This window comes from Scyliorhinus torazame, chromosome 17 (genome assembly GCF_047496885.1).
Source record: "Scyliorhinus torazame isolate Kashiwa2021f chromosome 17, sScyTor2.1, whole genome shotgun sequence".
NCBI lineage: Eukaryota > Metazoa > Chordata > Chondrichthyes > Carcharhiniformes > Scyliorhinidae > Scyliorhinus > Scyliorhinus torazame.
In genome coordinates this window covers 111,617,445-111,639,373 of record NC_092723.1, presented here as the reverse complement: position 1 = coordinate 111,639,373, position 21,929 = coordinate 111,617,445, and the positions used below count along the sequence as shown (strand labels likewise).

General features: G+C 46.0%; 1 protein-coding gene across 1 annotated transcript in view; it reads left to right on the top strand.

The window, feature by feature from the left end:
* Window positions 1-21,929, top strand: part of LOC140393469 (uncharacterized) — a 470,641-nt gene that overhangs the window by 60,801 nt on the left and 387,911 nt on the right. Inside the window, exons 36-45 of the mRNA XM_072479798.1 lie at window positions 2,276-2,325; window positions 3,241-3,361; window positions 5,984-6,069; window positions 6,616-6,745; window positions 13,509-13,699; window positions 14,266-14,353; window positions 15,569-15,689; window positions 19,692-19,870; window positions 20,499-20,645; window positions 21,049-21,176. Coding sequence (XP_072335899.1) covers window positions 2,276-2,325; window positions 3,241-3,361; window positions 5,984-6,069; window positions 6,616-6,745; window positions 13,509-13,699; window positions 14,266-14,353; window positions 15,569-15,689; window positions 19,692-19,870; window positions 20,499-20,645; window positions 21,049-21,176 — 1,241 coding nt within the window. The remainder of the gene's footprint in view (window positions 1-2,275; window positions 2,326-3,240; window positions 3,362-5,983; window positions 6,070-6,615; window positions 6,746-13,508; window positions 13,700-14,265; window positions 14,354-15,568; window positions 15,690-19,691; window positions 19,871-20,498; window positions 20,646-21,048; window positions 21,177-21,929) is intronic.

The following is a 21,929-nucleotide window of genomic DNA, read 5'->3' as shown; positions in this document are numbered from 1 at the left end:
CCCTTACCTATCTTTATCTTAAAAACATTTAATGAAAGAGCCTCAACTGCTTCAGTGGGCAAGGAATTCCACAGATTCACAACCCTTTGGGTGAAGAAGTTCCTCCAAAGCTCAGTCCTATACCTACTTCCCCTTATTTTGAGGCTATGCCCCCTAGTTCTGCTTTCAGCCACCAGTGGAAACAACCTGCCCGCATCTATCCTATCTATTCCCTTCATAATTTTATATGTTTCTATAAGATCCCCCCCCACATCCTTCTAAATTCCAACAAGTACAGTCCCAGTCTACTCAACCTCTCCTCGTAAACCAACCCCTTCAGCTCTGGGATTAATCTAGTGAATCTCCTCTGCACACCCTCCAGCACCAGTACATCCTTTCTCAGGTAAGTAGACCAAAACTGAACACAATACTCCAGGTGTGGCCTCACTAACACTTTATACAATTGCAGCATAGCCTCCCTAGTCTTAAACTCCATCCCTCCAGCAATGAAGGACAAAACTCCTTTTGCCTTCTTCATCACCTGTTGCACCTGTAAACCAACTTTTTGCGACTCATGCACTAGCACACCCAGGTCTCTCTGCACAGCAGCATGTTTTAATATTTTATCATTTAAATAATAATCCCATTTGCTGTTATTCCTACCAAAATGGATAACCTCACATTTGTCAACATTGTATTCCATCTGCCAGACCCTAGCCCATTCACTTAACCTATCCAAATCCCTCTGCAGACTTCCAGTATCCTCTGCACTTTTTGCTTTACCACTCATCTTCGTGTCGTCTGCAAACTTGGATACATTGAACTTGGTCCCCAACTCCAAATCATCTATGTCAATTGTGAACAATTGTGGGCCCAACACTGATCCCTGAGGGACACCGCTAGCTACTGGTTGCCAACCAGAGAAACACCCATTAATCCCCCCTCTTTGCTTTCTATTAATTAATCAATCCTCTATCCATGCTACTACTTTACCCTTAATGCCATGCATCTTTATCTGATGCAGCAGCCTTTTGTGTGGCACCTTGTCAAAAGCTTTCTGGAAATCCAGATATACCACATCCATTGGCTCCCCGTTATCTACCGCACTGGTAATGTCCTCCAAAAATTCCACTAAATTAATTAGGCACTACCTGCCCTTTATGAACCCACGCTGCATCTGCCCAATGGGACAATTTCCATCCAGATGCCTCGCTATTTCTTCCTTGATGATAGATTCCAGCATCTTCCCTCCTACCGAGGTTAAGCTAACTGGCCTATAATTACCCGCTTTCTGCCTACCTCCTTTTTTAAACAGTGGTGTCACGTTTGCTAATTTCCAATCCGCCGGGACCACCCCAGAGTCTAGTGAATTTTGGTCAATTATCACTAGTGCATTTGCAATTTCCCTAGCCATCTCTTTTAGCACTCTGGGATGCATTCCATCGGGCCAGGAGCTTACCTACCTTTAGCCCCATTAGCTTGCCCATCACCACCTCCTGAGTGATAACAATCATCTCAAGGTTCTCACCTGTCATAGCCTCATTTCCATCAGTCACTGGCATGTTATTTGTGTCTTCCACTGTGAAGACCAACCCAAAAAACCTGTTCAGTTCCTCAGCCATTTCCTCATCTCCCATTATTAAATCTCCCTTCTCATCCTCTAAAGGACCAATATTTACCTTAGCCACTCTTTTTTGTTTTATATATTTGTAGAAACTTTTATTATCTGTTTTTATGTTCTGAGCAAGTTTGCTTTCATAATCTATCTTCCTCTTCTTTATAGCTTTTTTAGTAGTTTTCCGTTGCCCCCGAAAGATTACCCACTTGAATGCTTTTTCCTTCAACTTGATACTCTCCCTTATTTCCTTAGATATCCACGGTCGATTTTCCCTCTTTTACCGTCCTTCCTTTTTGTTGGTATAAACCTTTGCTGAGCACTGTGAAAAATCACTTGGAAGGTTCTCCACTGTTCCTCAACTGTTTCACCATAAAGTCTTTACCCTGCACATCGTTGGGTTGTGGGGGTGAAACCCACATAAACATGGGGAGAATGTGCAAACTCCACAGGGACAGTGACCCAGGGCTGCGATCGAACCTGGGACATCAGCGCCGTGAGGCAGCAGTGCTAACCACTGTGCCACCGTGCTGCCCCGTTCAATTGAAACATGAACATTAATTCATAGGTCAGTTGAAAAATCAGACCAGACGTGGCGCTTTGTACTGGTCTGGTTGTTTTGTGTAAAAGCAGTCTGTAATTATTGTGAATATTAATGATTTAAATGTTTTTGCTCCACAGGCTGCCGTGTTCTTTGAGAGTGTGGTCAGAAACAGCAACAATTTTTCAAGGTAAAACTTTTTTTTTTTTGCTATACATCTGGTTCTCTGACAATTTTTTCTGCCTGTCTATGTCACCATCTGTATAAATTAGTCTTATCTGAACCTTGATATATATATATATAATCTGTTGAGTAAAAATATTTTTCTTGAGAAGGGCAGCACGGTAGCCTTGTGGATAGCACAATTGCTTCAAAGCTCCAGGGTCCCAGGTTCGATTCCGGCTTGGGTCACTGTCTGTGCGGAGTCTGCACATCCTTCCCGTGTGTGCGTGGGTTTCCTCCGGGTGCTCCGGTTTCCTTCCACAGTCCAAAGATGTGCAGGTTAGGCGGATTGGGCATGCTAAATTGCCCTTAGTGTCCAAAATTGCCCATAGTATTGGGTGGGGTTGCTGGGTTATGGGGATAGGGTGGAGGTGTGGACCTTGGGTAGGTTGCTCTTTCCAAGAGCCGGTGCAGACTCGATGGGCCGAATGGCCTCCTTCTGCACCGTAAATTCTATGAATCTATGAAACTGTGATTTAGTTCATTTAAGCCAGTTATTAAACCTATTGTGAATGGATGTTTTTACTCAGAGCATTGTTTACCAACTGAATATTTTACCCAGTACAATGATTTTTTCTGGGTCCCATCATAGGGAACTGCTATTGGTCAATATTTGATCTGATAATCTTTCAAGGCAAACTGTTCTGTTCATACCAGCTCCAATCCACATACACAACTGGTATAAAATAGAACCTGGAATTATTAAATAGACCTGGATGATTTGACCCATACGTGGACTACATTTTGATTGATATAGGATAATACTAATGTTAAAATCCTTGTTCCTCAGTTCCTCATGATTGTTAAAGTAGGCTCAGTCTCTCAGCATTAGAACAAAGTGAGATGTTTCAAAATGACGTAATGATGCCATTATTTGTTTCAGATTTTCACCTTCTGTCCTTCAAGGCTTCAGCTGTGGTGCAGTGAAGGACCTGGAATTTTCTATATTTCTTCAACTACTGCAAGCAATGAAGGGTAAAGGGGCAGTGTTTGACGAAAGTCAGGTGAGGTCTTTCATAACAATCACATTGGAGGAAAATTAGACGGCTGGATTCTCTGTTTGGGAGACTGTTCTCGCCCAGAGCTGAATTGCACTAGTTTTATGATCCCCTTTCGACCGTAAAGCGGGGTGCAATTCAGTATTGCATGCCATGCAAATTAATGCATGGTCTGGAATCCGGGATTTCTTAGGGAATCCCACTATCGGGTCGCCATCTTGTGCTGGGCGGCCTAATTGCGATGTCTGGCGGACAGCAGCCTCCCTCCACCCGCAAATCGGCCAACCCCCACTTCCCCTCCCTGCACAGCAAATCGGCCCCGACCCCCACCACCACCACACGGCTGTCCCTCACCCCTGCATTGCATGGGAGACCCTCTATCCCCAAGTCCGGAGGTAAACCCCCCCCCCCTCCCACACGCTCCAGGGACCCTTGTTATAGGCCGACTTACCCGGGACCCCTGTAATAGGAGGACCTACACAGGTACTCCTATGCTTGAGGATATAAGTTCAACAAAGTGCAGTCCAATCTCTCAAGCATGTGATTTCTCTGCATTTTACCTCTCTCAGCACTGCAGTTACCTCATTGCCCATGTGTGGACTGCTCTCTAGCTTCCAAACAGGGTTCCCTTTTGAGGGGAGGGTGGTGCTGTAGTGGGGATTTCTTTAGACATGGGGTCCCTGTAGAGATCCCCTTATTGCACGGGTCACTGTGGCGGTCCCCCTATTACAGGGGTACCTCTGGGGGGGATCTCCCTTTTACAGGGGTACCCCCACGGGGGTCCCCCGTTTTCCAGGAGTACCTGCGCAGATTCTTTCGCCTCGACCGATTCTCCATCTTCTCGAACCGTTCCTGCCATTTCTTGTGGAACGCCTCATGCGCCTCCACCTTTACCGCTAGGCCCAAGATCTCGTCCTCGTTATCTGAGATCTTTTGTCGGACCTCGCGGATCGCCACCCCTTGGGCCGTCTGGGTCTCCAGCAGCTTATCAGTAGAAGCCTTCATCGGCTCCGGCAGGTCCGCTTTGATCTCCCTGAAGCAGCACTGGATAACCTCTTGCTGCTCCTGCGCCTACTGCATCCACGCTGCCTGGTCCCCGCCCGCCGCCTTCTTGCTCTTCTTCCCTCGCACTTTCTTTGGCTTCACTTTTTTAGTCGCCCCGCTCCTGGTCTAAGCCATACACTGTTGGGGGAATGTTGCAGTCTTCTTCCCACACCAGGAAATGTCGAAAAAATTACATTGGGGGCCGTGAAAAGAGCCCAAAAGTCCGTTCCAAGCGGGAGCTGCCGAACGTGCGGCTTAGCTCCGCATAGCCGCAACCGGAAGTCCCTACCATTGTAGTCCTGATGTGCCGGACCTCGCGATGGGTCAATGGGCAACGATTTCCCGCTTGGACCACGGTGAGATCCACCATGGCAGGTTCACAATTGTAGAAACCACAAGTGAACCTCACCCACGTGATTCCCAGCCGTGGGAACCAGGGGAATCGTGAGGACGAAGCATAATGCGGCAGGCCCTCTAAAGAGATGCAAATGGGTCATTACAACTCGTTCAATTTGTTTACATGCTCATGCTGGCGTGCGGTGAGGAACTCTTTCACGTCGCTAGCGGGTCTTGAAGCATGGCGTTCATGCGCCGATCACAATTTTGCCCCGGCGCCCAATTCCTGGTCCCATTGGGGAACGAATGCCGTGTGTCCAATGGACGGAGAATCCCGCCCAGAATATATTCATGTAAAAAGTTATGCAAAGTAATTCTCAGATGTGGAAAGTTGTGTTCGATTCAACACCTCCAGAATCCAATTTGTGTAATTTCTCCAAGTCCAAACTATTATTGCTAGGAGCACCAATTTATTAAGTCTACCGTGCAATGTCAGAACAATAGCCATAGATAATAAAGCAGACATGATCCCCTTGACCAAATAACTGATTGGACACTCTTTATAGCATCAACCTCCGAGACAGCTGGCATCTAACCAACTTCTAGCAAAACAAAACACAACAAGAAGTACTGAATATTGTTAGCTGTAATAGGTCCATGGAGGCAGTAGTCTCTTCACCAGAATTCCTTTTATTAACATACCAATAGTAGTGCGACCATGTGCTTTCAGCTTGCTGTCCACACTGGGAGTGCAGAGGCTCTGACACTCCCTGTTTTATACAGAGAAGAGATTTCCTGATTGGGCTACTAATCTCTTATTCCAATTGGCCAATCTCAAGGGACTGGTCTTAGTCATGCACGGGCAGCACGGTAGCACAAGTGGATAGCACTGTGGCTTCACAGCTCCAGGGTCCCAGGTTCGATTCCCCACTGGGTCACTGTCTGTGCGGAGCCTGCATGTTCTCCCCGTGTCTGCGTGGGTTTCCTCCGGGTGCTCTGGTTTCCTCCCACAGTCCAAAGACGTGCAGGTTAGGTGGATTGGCCATGATAAATTGACCTTAGTGTCCAAAAAGGTTAGGAGGGGTTATTGGGTTACAGGGAGAAGGGTGGTAGTGAGGGCTTAAGTGGGTCAGTGCAGACTCGATGGGCTGAATGGCCTCCTTCTGCACTGTATGTTCTATGTTCTATGACATTAGCGAATGCAGGTTGTTGTGTTCTCAACATTGTATTTACAACTTCTTTTTTCAGCTGAGCTGCATGTCTGCTAGACTACATGCTAATGGAACTTCATTGGCCATAGAGACCTTCCCTGTGGATGTTCTGCTGTTCCTAAAGTATGTTATATTTCCTTGTAATTCTCCTCCATTGTTTTGTTGAACAAAGTTTTGATGATGGTGATCTCCATTTGTGCAAAGGCGATAGGGAAGTAGCTGGGTCACATTGATCAAAAGTAAAATTAGTCAAAGCTGTGGACCACTTATCAATAGCATGAAGTTTGGTAAAGTCCTGGAGCTTTGTAGAATTATGAATTCACTGAGTCTTTTGAACATTGTCTGATACACAACTTTTCGAATGAACCAGGAGGAAAAACAATTGTAATTATTTTGAATTTGACTCAACAGCATAGGTTTTAATTTAAATATTTGCCAGTTTTGAGGTAAATGTAATCCATAAATTAACATTACAAAATGAGAGACTGTAAAGGCAGTTTTATGGATGTGACAATTGTCCTCAGTCTCCAGCTTTAGGGGAAGGAAGAATCTGAGATCTTGCACTGAGTGTATGCAAGTATCTGAAAATGGATATCTTTGAGAAATCACCAATTGAGCTGTTCATTCTCCTTCATATAATCTGAACATAGCTCCTGTTTCCCTTTGCAGCTCTGCACAGTTCAGGAGATCCCCCAACTGCCGAGAATTCTTCAAATTTGTTGGAAAGTCAAACATCAATGTCTTACGAAAAGGGTCAGCAAGAAGACAAAATCTGTTAAACGATGCCAGGATCTGTTTGGTAAGGATAAAATAGTGAATCGGTCCAAGCTAAGCATTAATTTAGTCAGCATTCTTGCTGGTACTGATGAAAGTCAGTTTCACATTGTGGCAATGTCAGGTAATGAGGAATGTTTCAACATTTGGGCAGCACGGTAGCATAGTGGATAGCACAATTGCTTCACAGCTCCAGGGTCCCAGGTTCGATTCTGGCTTGGGTCACTGTCTGTGCGGAGTCTGCACGTTCTCCCTGTGTGTGCGTGGGTTTCCTCCGGGTGCTCCGGTTTCCTCCCACAGTCCAAAGATGTGCAGGTTAGGTGGATTGGCCATGATAAATTGCCCTTAGTGTTGGGTGGGGTTACTGGTTTATGGGGATAAGGTGGAGGTGTGGGCTTGGGTAGGGACTCTTTCCAAGAGCCGGTGCAGACTCGATGGGCCGAATAGCCTCCTTCTGCACTGTAAATTCTATGATTCCGCCGTGGAGAGTGATTGGTGAGAGTAGTCCTTCAAGAACCAGTTTAATAACCTACATGAAGTACACAGAGCTGGCTTGATTGTTTTCCCCATGTGGCTCGAGAAGTATGAGCTTCTCTGCTAACTATGGGGCCATTACCATGTGTATATAAGGTCAACCAGATAGGAACAGACCGAGAGAGTGAGACAACCTGGCAAAGTCTAACTGGGCCCCGTTATAAATAGTACGTATTTTAAATAAATGTCTTCTTTATGCTGCTCGTCTGACTCCTCGCGTATTTATTAAAACCAGCACTTGAGTGAAGCTGAAAGAATAATGATGGTCACAATAAATCTCTTGACAACTCACTTCACAGATGCCCATTCTATTTGATTGCTGATCTTTCATCATTCTGTTCAGTAAAGCTTTCAAAATAGTCAGTATTCAGCTTTGAGTTCTGATCATGAGTGCATTGGTTAGTGCAGGGGTCCTCAAACTGCAGTCCGCGGTACCGGCGGTCTTAGGTCTGTGGTATTTGGAAATTGCTACACATCTGCTGGTGTCTGGAGAAGTTAGCCTCTGATTAGATGGATGTGGACCGCGGAGTGAAAGGGAGAGAAGGCCTTGGAGCAGATCTCAGAGTGGACACCACAGCGTGGGGGTCCAGAGTGAGCCTTGAAGTGGAGGTTTGTCCAGCGCAGGCCTCGGAGTGGGGGCCGTTTCTCGCTGGCATAGGAAGTCAGAGGGCCTTCCAGCACTGCAGTTATTGTGGAGGACCATACAGCAGGGCACTCAGACCGCAAATGATCCAGTGCGGGCCTCAGAGTAGGGATCCAAGGGTATCTCCGAGTGCGAGAAAATGTGTGTTGTGTGTGTTGGAGGATAGTAGAGTCTGCAGCTAACTTTGTTGCTGAATTGCGGCAGCTTTCTTAACATTGTAAATTTGGGCAGTTTAGGAAGACATGCTTCAAGCTAGATTAGTTTGTAGCATAAACAAAGTCAGCATTCAGCGGCATTTTTGTGAGAAAATCCACACTTAGTTTCAAGAAAGATCTCAAAATTTCTCAGGGCATGGAAATGGCTGCCAATAATGCAAAAGATATTCAGAAAGCCAATTGTGGCGTGCAGGCGGGTGCACTGCATCAAGCCAAGAAAGAAGCTGCAAGTAAAATACTTGAGGTGACTGATGACTGAGATGAATACAGACTTATTTCTTCCACTATATGTGAACTGAGGAGGAAGGAACTGAAAGGAATGGAGGAAGCACGATCTTCCAAACACTTGAACAACTTGAAAAGAAAGAGAATGATCTGTGATCACACCGACAGTGTCTTTGGATGTGCTTTTGTGAAACTGGAGTTGTCATGATATGCAGACATGCACATAATGAGATACAGACAGGCAGCTAATGAACACAGAGAACAGGACATAACCAATCAGCAGGCAGAATACTGGGGGAGGGTTTCCCACTATAAAAGGCACGAGGCACTCACACTCTGTCTCTTTCCACTGGGGACATCTACAGAGTGAGTCAGGTGTATATATCACATAAGCCCTACAGCACGTGGCTAAGAGCTAGTCTGGTTCAGTCAGACAGAGTAATCACACTTAGGTTAGCAGAGAGTCGAACTCGCAGAGAACTGAGCTAACAGGTTCAATAAATCAAATTGAACTAACTTCAAGGTCTGGAGTATATTTCAGTTATAGCTGCATCCAGTTGCAGCCCGTGTTATCTCTGTGCTTAACACGACAGGAGTCAGTTAACGACATTGAGTTCACCAATGTGCTCCGAAATGCAGGTGAGTATGAGGAGCTTGAACTAATTCGAGCCGACATTTGCAAACTCTGTGAACAGGAAATTGAAGCTGATCCATTGAGACAAACCAATTGACATGCGCTTTCATAGTCGAACACCGCAAAGTGAAAGAACAGCCAGCACTTCCCGTCTGGACATTGCACAACAGACAACATGGTCAAGCAAGGACATACCCACCAAACACAAGGGGAACGTTTTTCAAAGCTCAGCAGGGGAGACTGAGGACTTGTAGCAGAGACAAAGGATCCAAGACATTCCGAACTAGAAGTGTAGCAACCAGAATAAGCCTGATGAAATTGCCTCCGATTTGATGGTTGCTCATGATCCACTGAAGAAAGTTGATGGGCGTTCAGTGAAACTTCTTTGAGTATCTCAACAGAGGGCAGAATAATCTCGTTTGGACTGTTGCTCATCTAGCACCGCTTCTGAATGTGGCAAAGATTCCAATGCAAGTATGACAGCTGACTGATCCGGGCCACATTCGAAAAATATTGGGCAGAACCTCCGGTGGCAGCCATGGAGTGAGCGATCGCACACAATGGATTTTTTTCTTTCTTTTCCCCGCCCGAATGGCAAACTATTTGAGGGTAAAGCGTACAGGTGTGCCTGGGGAAGGTGATACTCCTCTGGTGTGGCTTCTGGATGGATCCACAGAGAAGGAGTAGTGCAAGAAGGAAAGAGCTGCGGGAGCAGAGAGTCTTCGAGGTACACCACAGGAAAAGATGGTGGAGGACAAGGGTCAGTGGTCAACCGAGTAGATGGGGGAGTACTTGAACAACAAGTTCTTGCAACACAGGAAGGAGGCCCTGAGAGATCTAGTGAAGGTGGTGGAACCGCTGAGACCTGGGTTCACGCAAGTGGAGCAGAGGCTGGAGCCCCAGGGCCTGGCGATCCAGAACGTGGAGGAGGCAGTGGGGGAGCACGAAGAGCAATTGGCCTCATTGGTTGCTGAAATGGGAATGATGCAGGAGAACCAGAAGGGATGCCGGCGCTTCTGGTAAATGACTATGCCCCAAATTGGGATGATGTCAGGGAGCATTGCGGACTTGGATTTTCATCGGTTGATTCCCCATCGGGTCCTGAGTCGTCAAGGGTGCTTGCAGTGGTGAAGGAGCTGAGGGAGTTTATGGAGCGCAAGGGTGCGGGGGTTGGACGCGTGGAGATTTGAGAGGCGGAGGGCGAAGGAGTTTTCATATTTATCTCGTGCACAGGATTGACTTTTCCTGTTGGATAAGACGTTGTTGGTGGGGGTGGCCGTCTCGTAGTATTTGCCGATTGCGGTTTCTGACCACGCACCACTCTGGCTGGATTTGCGAGTGGCCCGTGGGGGGTGGGGGGGGGGATTTGCGAGTGACCCGTGGGGGGGAAGGGGTGTGTGCAAAGCGCCCGCAGTGGATGTTGAATACGGTTTTAAGCGGCGATGAGGAGGTGTGTGGAGGCAGCCATTCGTGAATACGTGGAGCTGAACAAGACAGGGAGAGGTCATGGCCGGCACGCTGTGGGAGGCACTCAAGGCGGTAGTCAGGGGGGTGTTCATATCAACTTGGGCGCATTGGAGAAGATGGAGTGGGAGGAGAGAGCAAAACTGGTGGACGGGATTTTGACGATGGACATGAAACACTCGAGGCGAGACTGTTGAGGGAGAGGCAGAGGCTCCAGATGGAGTTTGGCTAGTTTCAAATGGGAAGGCAATGGGGCAGCTCTGGAGGGTCAGAGGGGCAGTGTATGAGCATGGGGAAAAGGCGAGCAGGATGGTGGCCCATCAGTTGAGAATGCAGGAGATGGCGAGGGAGATTAACAAAGTCAGGGATGATGAAGACAAGGTGGTGATGGACCCGGAGGGGGTGAATGGGATGTTTGAAGCGTTTTATAAGAGTCCCGTGCCAGGGAGGAGGGGATGTGACAGTTCCTTGATGGGTTGGAGTTCCCCAAAATGGAGGAGGGGCTGTTTCAGGGCCTGGCGGCCCCAATTGGGCTGAAGGAGGTGATGGAGATTATGGGGATGATAGAGGCAGGGAGGGCCCTGGGGCCGGACGGGTTCCCGGTAGAGTTTTCACTGTTAAACGTGGACACCAAGTTGTTGGCGAAGGTGTTGGTGTTGCGAATTGAGGACTGTGTGTCGGGAGTGAAAGGCGAAGACTAAACGGGTTTTGTGAAGGGGAGGCAGCTGTTGGCGAATGTGAGAAGGCTACTCAATGTAATTACAATGCATTCGGGGAGGCAGGAGGTGGAGGTAGTGGTAGCGAGTAACGCGGAGAAGGCGATTGATCGAGTGGAATGGGCATTTTTGTTGGAGGTGCTGGGGTGGTTTGGGTTCGGGCAGGGGTTTGTAGATTGGGCCTGGCTGTTATATAAGGTGCCGGTTGCGAGCTTGCAGAGGAACCTAGTAAGTGGGGTACTTTGGGCTGCATTGTGGGAAGAGGTAGGGGTATCCGTTCTCCCCATTGCTCTTTGCCTTGCCGATAGAGTCGTTGGCAATGGCGCTTAGTGCAATCCCTGAAGAGGGATTGAACCAGTTGGGGAGGGGGTCGTACACAGGGTCTCATTGTATGCGGAAGATCCGGCGGGCAACATCGGAGGCATCATGGCGCTCCAACTCGCTCAATAGCATCGTCGAGCTGGATTCATTCTCCCTCGACAATCTCTCCCGAACTTTGTCATTACTAATCCCAAACATGATTTGAACGTGATCATCGATGCTTGCAAAGTTGCAAAATTACATGTCTGCGCGTTTAACCTCAAGTCTGTTGAGAAGCTGATTCACCTGCCTGCTGTGTACGCATGCGAAAAATATACTGCTCGAACGTTTCATTTTTTTCCGATGATCGATCAAACTTTTTCACAACTTCATCAAAGTTTTTTTTATCAGCTTCATTATTGAATACGAAGGTGTTAAAGATTTCTATCGCCTGTGGACCTGCTATAGTGCGCAACAATTCCACATTCATTAGGCTGTGCCTGAAGATCCTGAGCTGCTATGTAGAGTGTGAATTGCTGTTTAAAAGTGCGTCAATTTGCATCTCCTTACCAGTGACTCGAAGCTGGTGTGGCGTCTTCTGAACTTCCATCCTGGACTTCGATGCCTAGTTGTGCATTGGGTGAGATTTTCCAGTGCTCTACGTGGTTAGGAGAAATTATATTTCTTCACTGTTATCTTTGTCTTTTGGATCTTCAAAACCAACCCTGGTATCTTGTTAGATCTTCAAAGCCAGTCCTGATACCATTTTATGTCTTCAAGGCTTATCCTGCTCCCCTGTTACGTTCTGGTGCTTGGACAGTAGGAATCGTGCCCTAGAGAACGCCTACTTCTTGACTCGTTAAATGTTTATTTTTTAACAATTACCTGGGTTAGATAAAAATGATCAAAAACTACTAACTATTATAAATTATCTAAGATTATCAAATATGACTATCCATTACGACGACTATCTCCAGACTCCCTGAGGTAACAGTGTCACGTGATTGTTCTCTACTGCTGCCTGCTGGTTGGAGGTCGTATACATTACTATTTACATGATTGCTTATGCATATCATCACATTTCAGTCTTTAAGGAGGATTAAAATTTTAGGGGGGTAAAATGTTAATAATATGCATCTTCTTATTTTAATCCATTAGTGATATCGTCCGTAAATGCTGTGCCGATATTAATTGTTGTTACCTCTGTATATTTGTATTTAACCGCCGTTAGTTCTAATTCTATTCATTTACTGTTATTTCGATGTTTAACTAGTTGCACCCATTTTTGAGTCCACACTGCATTTTAAACTTTGCTATTGATATATTTTAAAGAAGATTAACTTTCACACTGCATTTCGACTAATTTTTTCTGGTCAAGTTACCACAGTGTTGAAGTATTTTGTGATTTATACTGCCTGCGAGGTAGGCTGAGTTAAGATTCAAGGACTCTTGAAGGCGAATGTCTGCAAATGTGGCATATATGAATGGAAAAAATAAAATGAAAGCTTACTTCCTTGCAAAGACTGTGGAAAGCCATGCAGGTGTGCAATCTACTCTGTAGCCGCATTGGAGCGTGCAACAGATTACTCTGTGCACACAAGAACTTGCCAGTTTAAGATATTGAAGGGTAACCAGCGCCGATATCTCTTACCAGCCACAGATACAGTAAACTGCTTCCAAATGAACATCACTGTCATGATAAAAATATAACCTTTCTAATTGTTTTTTAAAGTATTGAAATGCCGCTTGAAACGGACCCATTCTTTGAGTGACCCAGACGGTATTAATAGATTTCTAAAGCTTGCTTCATTGACTTTGCTTAGCTCCTGTTGCATCTGATGTTATCTTAAAACTGGCAGGCACCAAAATATTTATTTCCAGAATTTCAGCTTTGTGCCTTGTACTGGAAAGCTGTCAGTTAGTCTTGAGGCAATGAACACAACATAATCCAATCTGCTACTTGGTGATGTATTGTGGAGGTTCAGCCTTCCGTACACAAAAGAACAGTAAACATATTCTACTGCTGAATTAATATTGCTCATTTTGCCAATACTCAGGGAATTTCCAGCAGGAATCTGACAAAGGAGAGTGTGACAATCCTGGGTAGATTGGTATGTGACCTCGACGGATACATCATCACAGCATCTGATATTTCCATTTTGGATGCATTGAAGACCTGCAACTCGTACAGTGAGGATCAGAAGAGAGCCATTGAAGCTCGACTAAATAGTAGAGTCAGCAAATATGGGTGAGTGTTCAATGTTCACAGAATTCCATACAATTTGAACCTGAGTTGCTTACTTTTATGCTTGTAATGTTATGAATTTCTAATTTGAATGTTGATTCTTGGTGGGGTTTTCCAGTCCCTCATCCCGGGACTGGAGGTTCCCAACTATATTCAAGGGATCTTTTGTATGTCCATGAAATCTCCGTCCCGCCACGGTGATTCCCTTGCCAGAGTGGATTGGAAGATTTATACCACTGTCTTTGCAACAATCCACATGCACACCCAAATAAAAGCAGGTGGATTGGGATATAAATGGAGTTGAGTTGCAAACCTGGCATGTTGCAGCAAAGGAAAGTGTGTGCAGGCTTTGGAAGCATAGGTGACCATGAACCTATGCTTCCTAAAGCTTTCGACCAGTGGGACTTCCTTCGGCTCCTCAAGTTGGGGGTTAGTTGCAGACTAATTGATAAAGGTTGATCGCATTGAATAGGAAATATTTCAGTTGCCGTCGTATCTAGTGATTACTATCCTGCAAAGCAATATCAGTAATGTGTTCCTTAACTCAAGAGTTTCTTCTTTGCCTGTAGCGATCCTTCATCATGGTCATCATCTACAATACAAGATCTTGGAAATCTGCCCTTGACTTTGACCTACACATGGAGTAAAGTCACAAAGGTATGCTGTATCTGATGAAAAATCAATTTAGATAGCTGAATTTGTAAATCACCCAACCAATTTTTTTGACAAGAGTAGAATAGAATCTTCAGTGAGAGCATTTTCTTAAGAAACTCAAAATGATTGAAATCCTAAGTGAGGAAATAATATTTTCAATTTTTAATGAATCAGAATATTGGCTCATACATAGAAATTAATTCTGTTTGAAACCACTATGACATGTGTGGTGAACTTTGTTAACGTGTGCACTGATTTTGGACAGTTTGTGACTGAACTGTCACCTGGTTAGATACTTTGTTTGAACCTTGTGTTTGGGGATCCAGAATTGGTAGTAAATATGCCTCGGTTTCTCATCATTTTACATTTCATTAGAACCTGCAGCAGTTGTTTGGAATGCTCGGAGAGCTGCCTTTATGTTTGGTTATGTGCTTTTTCTTATATCCTTAGCACTGGAAGCTTCAATTCAAAACTTTGTGCTGATATGTCAACATTCCCATCATCTTGCAGCCACTGCTCATTTGCTTTGGCACTAATGTGTTTTGGCAAAGATTTTCATCATAGGGGCAGCACGGTGGCACAGTGGGTAGCACTGCAGTCTCACGGCACCGAGGTCCCAGGTTTGAGCCTCGCTCTGGGTCACTGTCCGTGTGGAGTTTGCACATTCCTGGCGTGTTTGCGTGGGTTTTGCGCCCACAGCCCAAAGATGTGCAGGGTAGGTGGATTGGCCAAGTTAAATTGTCCCTTAATTGGAAAAATGAATTGGGTGCTCTAAATTTTAAAAAACCATTTTCACCATAGAAGAATGTTTTAGAACATAGAACATACAGTGCAGAAGGAGGACATTCGGCCCATCGAGTCTGCACCGACCCACTTAAGCCATCACTTCCACCCTATCCCCGTAATCCAATCACCCCTCCTAACCTTTTTGGTCACTAAGGGCAATTTATCATGGCCAATCCACCTAACCTGCACGTCTTTGGACTGTGGGAGGAAACCAGAGCACCCTGAGGAAACCCACGCAACCAAGGGGAGAATGTGTAGACTCCGCACAGACAGTGACCCAGCAGGGAATCAAACCTGGGACCCTGGCGCTGTGAAGCCACAGTGCTATCCACTTGTGCTACCGTGCTGCCAAGATGTTCTTGCAGATGCTACTGCTGGTGGCCCAGGAAGCATGAAGAGTATTTTTTAAGCATTGCATTTTGTCCCATGCAGGTTGTCCTGATTGAAGCTCTTCCAAAGTTTATCAAGAAAACAAAACGTTTGAGGCCCCCCAATGATGTTCTGATATTCATAAATCAACTTAATTTGCGAATTACATCAAACAATACGATAAGTATGTAATCAGAATAAATATAAAAGAAATATTGTGTATAGATGATATCTTGTTTACAAGAGGACAGGACTTGTCTTTTATGAATATTCTGCAGCCTCAGTTCATGAGCATCAAATGGAACAAGGGGATGTAATGGGCTTTCAATCCATTTGATTGTTCCATATACATTTGAACAATGGGACATGTCTGATGTTTAAGATCAAACTGCAACATTTGGTACACACACAGCTAAACCTATCTGCTGTTCATAGAGTGGAAGGTCTCAACATGACACAACAATTTGTATACAACTGACAATAATTTGCAATGCAGAGCATGTTTATGGAGAACATCCATGTCACCGTGAGTTAAGTGTTCTCTTGTCATTAGGTGACGAGAAAAGTAACCTGCAATTACTTTCACTGTAGATGATGAGAAAAAAGCCCTTTATCAACTGCAGCATTAGATTTGTTATGTTGTAGGTGTAACATAAGCGGATTCCTTGTGGTGCACTTGACAAAGGAAGGTTCAGACGTGAAGATAACTTCAACACGTTTATTAAACTATTTACACTTCTATTACTCGGGTTCGACACTACTGCTAATCCTACTGTAGCTACCCAGACTGACTAACCAGCTGTTGCAACCCACGTGGTGGGTGTAATATTGAATCAACCCTGTGTCTGTACTCACTGACTGTCTCCACTGGAAAGAGGCAGATCATGTGTGTGGTGTCCTTTTTATATGAGTTGGTGTAATGCCCCTTGTGGTCGTGTCACCTCCTTGTGTATTGTGAATGTCTATTGGTCGTGTCCTATCTAACTGATCTATTGGCTGAGTGTGTGTGATGTTTCTGGTGCTCCATCTAGTGTCTAGCAAGCCTACATGCATTTACATTGATGCACATCACCACAGCATTGATCAATGTCCTTTTTCAGTCAATAATCCATAAATTGCCTTATTAAAGAGTGAAATTGTGGAGTGGCCCTGCCAGCTCAGTGGTCAACAGGGCAGCTGGTGGGCTTCCTGAATGGGAAGTTCACCAAGCAACGCAAAGGGGATCTGGAGTTCCCGGCCTGGGCGGTGGACGCGATTAAGGTGGTGATCGATCGCCTGGAGACAAGGCTGTAGACCCAGGGTCAGGCGATCCAGAAGATGAAGGAGGTGGCGGGGGAACACGAGGAACAGCTCGCCTAGATAGCAGCGGAGGTGGGACTGTTGCAGGATCAGCAGAGGCGGCTCCAGGAGAAAGTCGAAGACCTGGAGAACCAGTTCCGCGGACAGAACATTAGGATTGTGGGCCTGTTGGAGGGAAGTGAGGGAGCTGACACCAGCGGGTATGTGGGGGGGATGCTGGAGAAGCTGCTGGGGGAGGGAGTATTTGCATGTCCTCTTAGCATAGTGCGCTAATGAGGAAGTCCCAGGGGAACGAGCTGCCGAGGACGATGACAGTGTGATAGCTCTGTTCCCTGAACAAGGAGCTGATCTTGAGGTGGGCCAGGCAGACTAGGCGCTGCACCTGGGAGGGCAGTGAACTTCGAGCATATCAGGACCTGGTACAGAGTTGGCCAAGAGGAGAGCGAGCTTCATAAGGCCAAGGCGGCCCTCTTCAAGAAGTGGGTGAAGTTCGGGATGCTCTATCTGGCAGGTTTGTGGGTGACCTATGATAGCCAGTTACAATACTTCAGGACGTCGGAGGAAGCGATGACATTTTTCACAGACAATGGACTGGCAGAAGGAGGACATTGAACTTTGGTGGAGATGCTTTGGCGCTGCGTTTAATTTGTGTTTGGGGCCATTGTTTTGCTTCAGGTTTGTTTCTGTTCTTTTTTGGAAGGTGGGGTGTTGATCTGTTCGATTGGGCTTGGGGAGGGGTTGTTATTGTTTGCACTAGCGGGTTGGGAGGACGGTGGGGCAGGATAATCAGTGGGGGGTAGGATGCTGAGCGCCATGGACGGGGGCTGCCAGGCTATCTGGGCAGGCGTGTTCACGGACGCACCGTTGGGGGTGAGCAGAAGGTTTGTGAGGGGATGGGGTAGGGGTTGTTGTTGGGAGATTTGGCGGGGGGGCAGGGATGTATTGCTGACAGGGAAAGAGCTTCTAAAAGGTAAAAGGAGGAGGATCGATGACGTTGGGCGCCCGAGGGCGGGCCTACGGACGTGTGGTACGCGGCTGGAGGCTGGCCCAATAGGGGCTATGGTTGATCGGCAAAGGGAGGGTCGGGTGCCCCCCCCCGAGCCCGAGCAGGCTGATCACGTGGAACGTGCGAGGGTTGAATGGCCCGTGTGTTCGCTCATTTAGAACGATTGAAGGCGGATGTGGCCATGCTACAGGAGACTCACCTGAAGGTGTGGGACCAGACTACACTGAGGAAGGGATGGGTAGGGCAAGTATTTCACTCTGAATTGGACTCTAAAATGAAGGGGGTGTCGATTTTGATCAATAAGCGGATTTTGAAGTGGGAAGCATAGTGGCGGACTCTGGGGAGGTATGTTATGGTGAGCGGGAAATTGGTGGGGATGCCGGTGTGTCAGTGAAAACTTATGCCCCGACCTGGGACAACGTCGAATTTATGAGGCGCGTTCTGGGGAGGATCACCCACCTGGACTCCCATCGTTTAATTGGAGGGGGGATCTTGAGGTCGGGGAGGGTGTCGGCAACAGTTAAGGAACTCTGGGGATTAATGGAGCACACGGGGAGGTGGATCCGTGGAGATTTGGGAGACCGAGGGCGAAAGAATTTTCATTCTTCTCCCATGTGCACAAGGTGTACTCCCGAATTGACTTTTTTGTGTTTGGTAAGACGTTGTTGGCGGGGGTGGTTGATGTTGAGTATTCGGCAATAGTGGTGTCGGACCTGCCCCGCAGTGGGTGGACCGACGGGTGCGCAAAGGGGGGGCCCAGCGCCTGCAGTGGAGGCTTGACGTGGGGCTGTTGGCGGAGGAAGAGGTATGTGAGCGGGTGAGGAAGGCCATCCGGGGATATGTGGAGATTAATGATATGGGGGAGGTTTCGGCATGGGAGACACTGAAGGTAATGGTCAGGGGGGAGTTTATTTTGATTCAGGCCCATATGGAGATCCTTTGATCGAGGGAGTGGGAATACCTATGGGAGATCCTGGGGCGGTTTGGGTTTGGACAGGGATTTGTGGCCTGGGTTCAGTTGTTGAACCAGGCACTGGTGGTGAGTGTCCGAATGAACTGGGTGAGTTCAGACTATTTTAGGCTGCACCGGGAGACCAGGCAGGGGTGTCCACATTCGCACCTGCTGTATGCCCTGACTATAGAGCCATTGGCAATGGCACAGAGAGCGTCTAGGGTCTGGCAGGTGTTGTTGAAAACCCACCACTATTCTTAGAAGTCTCCCTATACGAAAAAGAGCTGATACAATTCAAGGTGGTCCACAGGGTGCACATAACGGTGACCCGGATGAGCAGGTTCTTTTAGGGGTTGGAGGTTTGGTGTGGGCATTGTGCGGAGGGATCCTGCGAACCATGTCCCTATGATTTGGGCATGTCCGAGACTGAGGTGTTTCTGGTAGGGGTTTGCTGACATCATGTCAGAGGGAGAAAAGCGAGGGTGGTACTGAGTCCAGAGGTGGCGATCTTTGGTATGTCGGAATATCCGGGAGCCCAGGGGGTGAGAGAGGCTGAAGTCCTGTCTTTTGCCTCACTGGTGGCGGCCCGGAGACGGATCCTATTAGGATGGAGGGACTCGGAACTCCCGAAGTCGGGGGTATGGGTTAGCGACATGGCATGGTTTTTCAGACACGGCAAAATTAAATTCACCTTGAGGGGATCGCTGTTGGGGTTTTCCCGGAGGTGGCAGCCGTTCATCAACTTCTTTGAGAAAAATTAAGCCATTAGTGTGGGGGGGGGGGGGGGGGGTTGGTTATATTGTTTTGTTCTTGTTGAAACCTGATCGTTAAAATAATAAATGCCTTCATAAAATATTTTCTAAAAAAAATGAAAGCGTGAAATTACCAGTGAATTGAAATATTACACTAAAAGAACCTTGTGTTTGCAGACTGCACAAAGGGAATAATAATAGCAGAAGACATTAATGACCTGACACCTGCAATCTACAATACGGCCCAGTTGGACGTCTGTTTGAGTGATCTTGTGCTGAAAGACAATGTCCTCCGACTGGGATCTCTTGCCTTTGATCGTATTCAGCTGGGAGTTCTGAAACAGAGACTATTGCGGGTAAGAAAAGTTGATGTAAAATCATAATAAAGTACCTTGCTTTAAGATCCAGCTTTTCACTAACTTTCCCACAGTGTTTCGCAGCAAATGACGACTGTTTTCAGTTGCAGTGATGTGATAATGGCGGAGAACATGACAGCCACTTTTCACAAAGTATGACAAGTAGCAATGGGACTCCTGATTACCTATTTTATTTTAGTGATGTTGACAGAGGACTGAGTATTAGCCAGGAATCTTTAAGAACTCCAGTGCTGCTCTTCATATGGAATCACAGGATCTTTTGCATGCACTTGAGAATGCACATAAGAGACCTCGGAATATCTCCTCCATCCCAAGTTCGATACACGCGACAATTCAAGATTTCCTCAGTGCTGCGCTGAATGATAAGTTTTGATTATGTGCTCTCATCTCTCCAGTGGGGATTGAACAGGAAAAGGGAATAATGGCACACGAGTTGCTGAAGTTCTTTTTTGAAATTAACTGTGCAAACCCTGGAGATGGTCTGGTCAAGGTTTTACAAATATAACAAGAGATCAATTGTTGCTCAATTCTGATGATATAAAGTGGAAATGAAAGCTGACTGCATATCAACTGTTTGATATTTCTCATTTTGGATTTCCTGAAACAGATTTACCCCAATGGGCTACCAGAAAAGCAAATTCGACTGCTGGGGAACATATCCACTGTGTTTAATGCTTCAGATGTCAGCAGCTGGAATATCACTCAAGTTGATACACTTGCTGCATTGATGGTGCAACATTTGGAAAATACCACGGTACAGAAACAAAGAGAATATTAACGTCAAAATGTTGTGTTGTGTATTGGGTGACTAGGTCATAAGCAATATCTTTAAGGTGGAGGCTGAAGCATTTAAGACTGTGGCCTTTCTTGAGGCAAGGTCCTTCTTGGGTCAGTTTAAACCAAAAGCTGCTTACATCAACTAGAATCAAGAAATTGGTTGGAGTTTTAATTAATGGGAATGGTGCCATTAACATTTGAGAATACGGATATGTGGGGTATAATTAAAGAGTTTTATTGATACATGTTTTCTAATTACAGGAATGTTTTTGTTTGTTCAAAATTTGAGGTGCATTACCATCAAAAGGAAACTTCTTAACTTGTTAGATGCTGCTTTGTCAGACTGAGTTATAAACTGGACTTCACATCTCTTTCTATAGGTGCAATCCATTGTTACAAGATTCCTTCAGTTAGGTGGCATTCTAAATGCAGTTTCTTTGAAAGCTATCGGTGGAGCCAAGTTATGCACTCTGGATGAACTGCAGCTGTCGACAATTTCCAACTTGACGTAAATGTTGCACCTTTCTATTACTAGTTCCCTGATGAGTGAAATGTGATGATTTCCTTCATTTTCAAAGTTGGTTAGTTAAAATCTCAGGGCAATGTAATTGTAAAGTAAACAATCATAGAATCAGAGAAATTGATAGCACTGGAGGCCAATTGGCTCTGAGTGTCTGTTCCAGCAGAAAAAGACTAACTCCACTTTCCAGCTCTTGAACCATAACCTTGTATTTTACGTTTAAAATACGTATTAAAATATATTTTTTTAATACTGTGTGGGCTTCCGCCTCCATTGCTCTTTCAGGGAGTGAGTTCCCAACTCCAGCACCCTCTGGGAGAAAACATTTGCCATCATCCCTCCTCTAATCCTAATAATTGCATTAAATCCATACCCCTTATTCTAGCGTTTCTTTTGATAGAAATGGGCCCTGCTATCTGGGCCCGCACAATTTTGTACACATGAATTGAATTCACCCTCTGCGACCTCTCTTCCAAAGAATACAACTCCAGCTTATCCAATTAATCCTCCTGACCAAACATCTCCAACCTTGAAAAATGTCTTATCAAGTGCATTCACATTCTTTGTCTAATAATCATAAATGTATACATGTGGCCTAGAACTAGTGCTTTATACATTTCCTGCATAAGCCCTCTGCTCTGATCCCCGCTGCATCAACCAATAAAGGAAAGAAGACACTCGTTCAAAAATTCCTCTGTTCCTCTCTCACTGATCCAACCACTTCACAGAATCACACAGTTA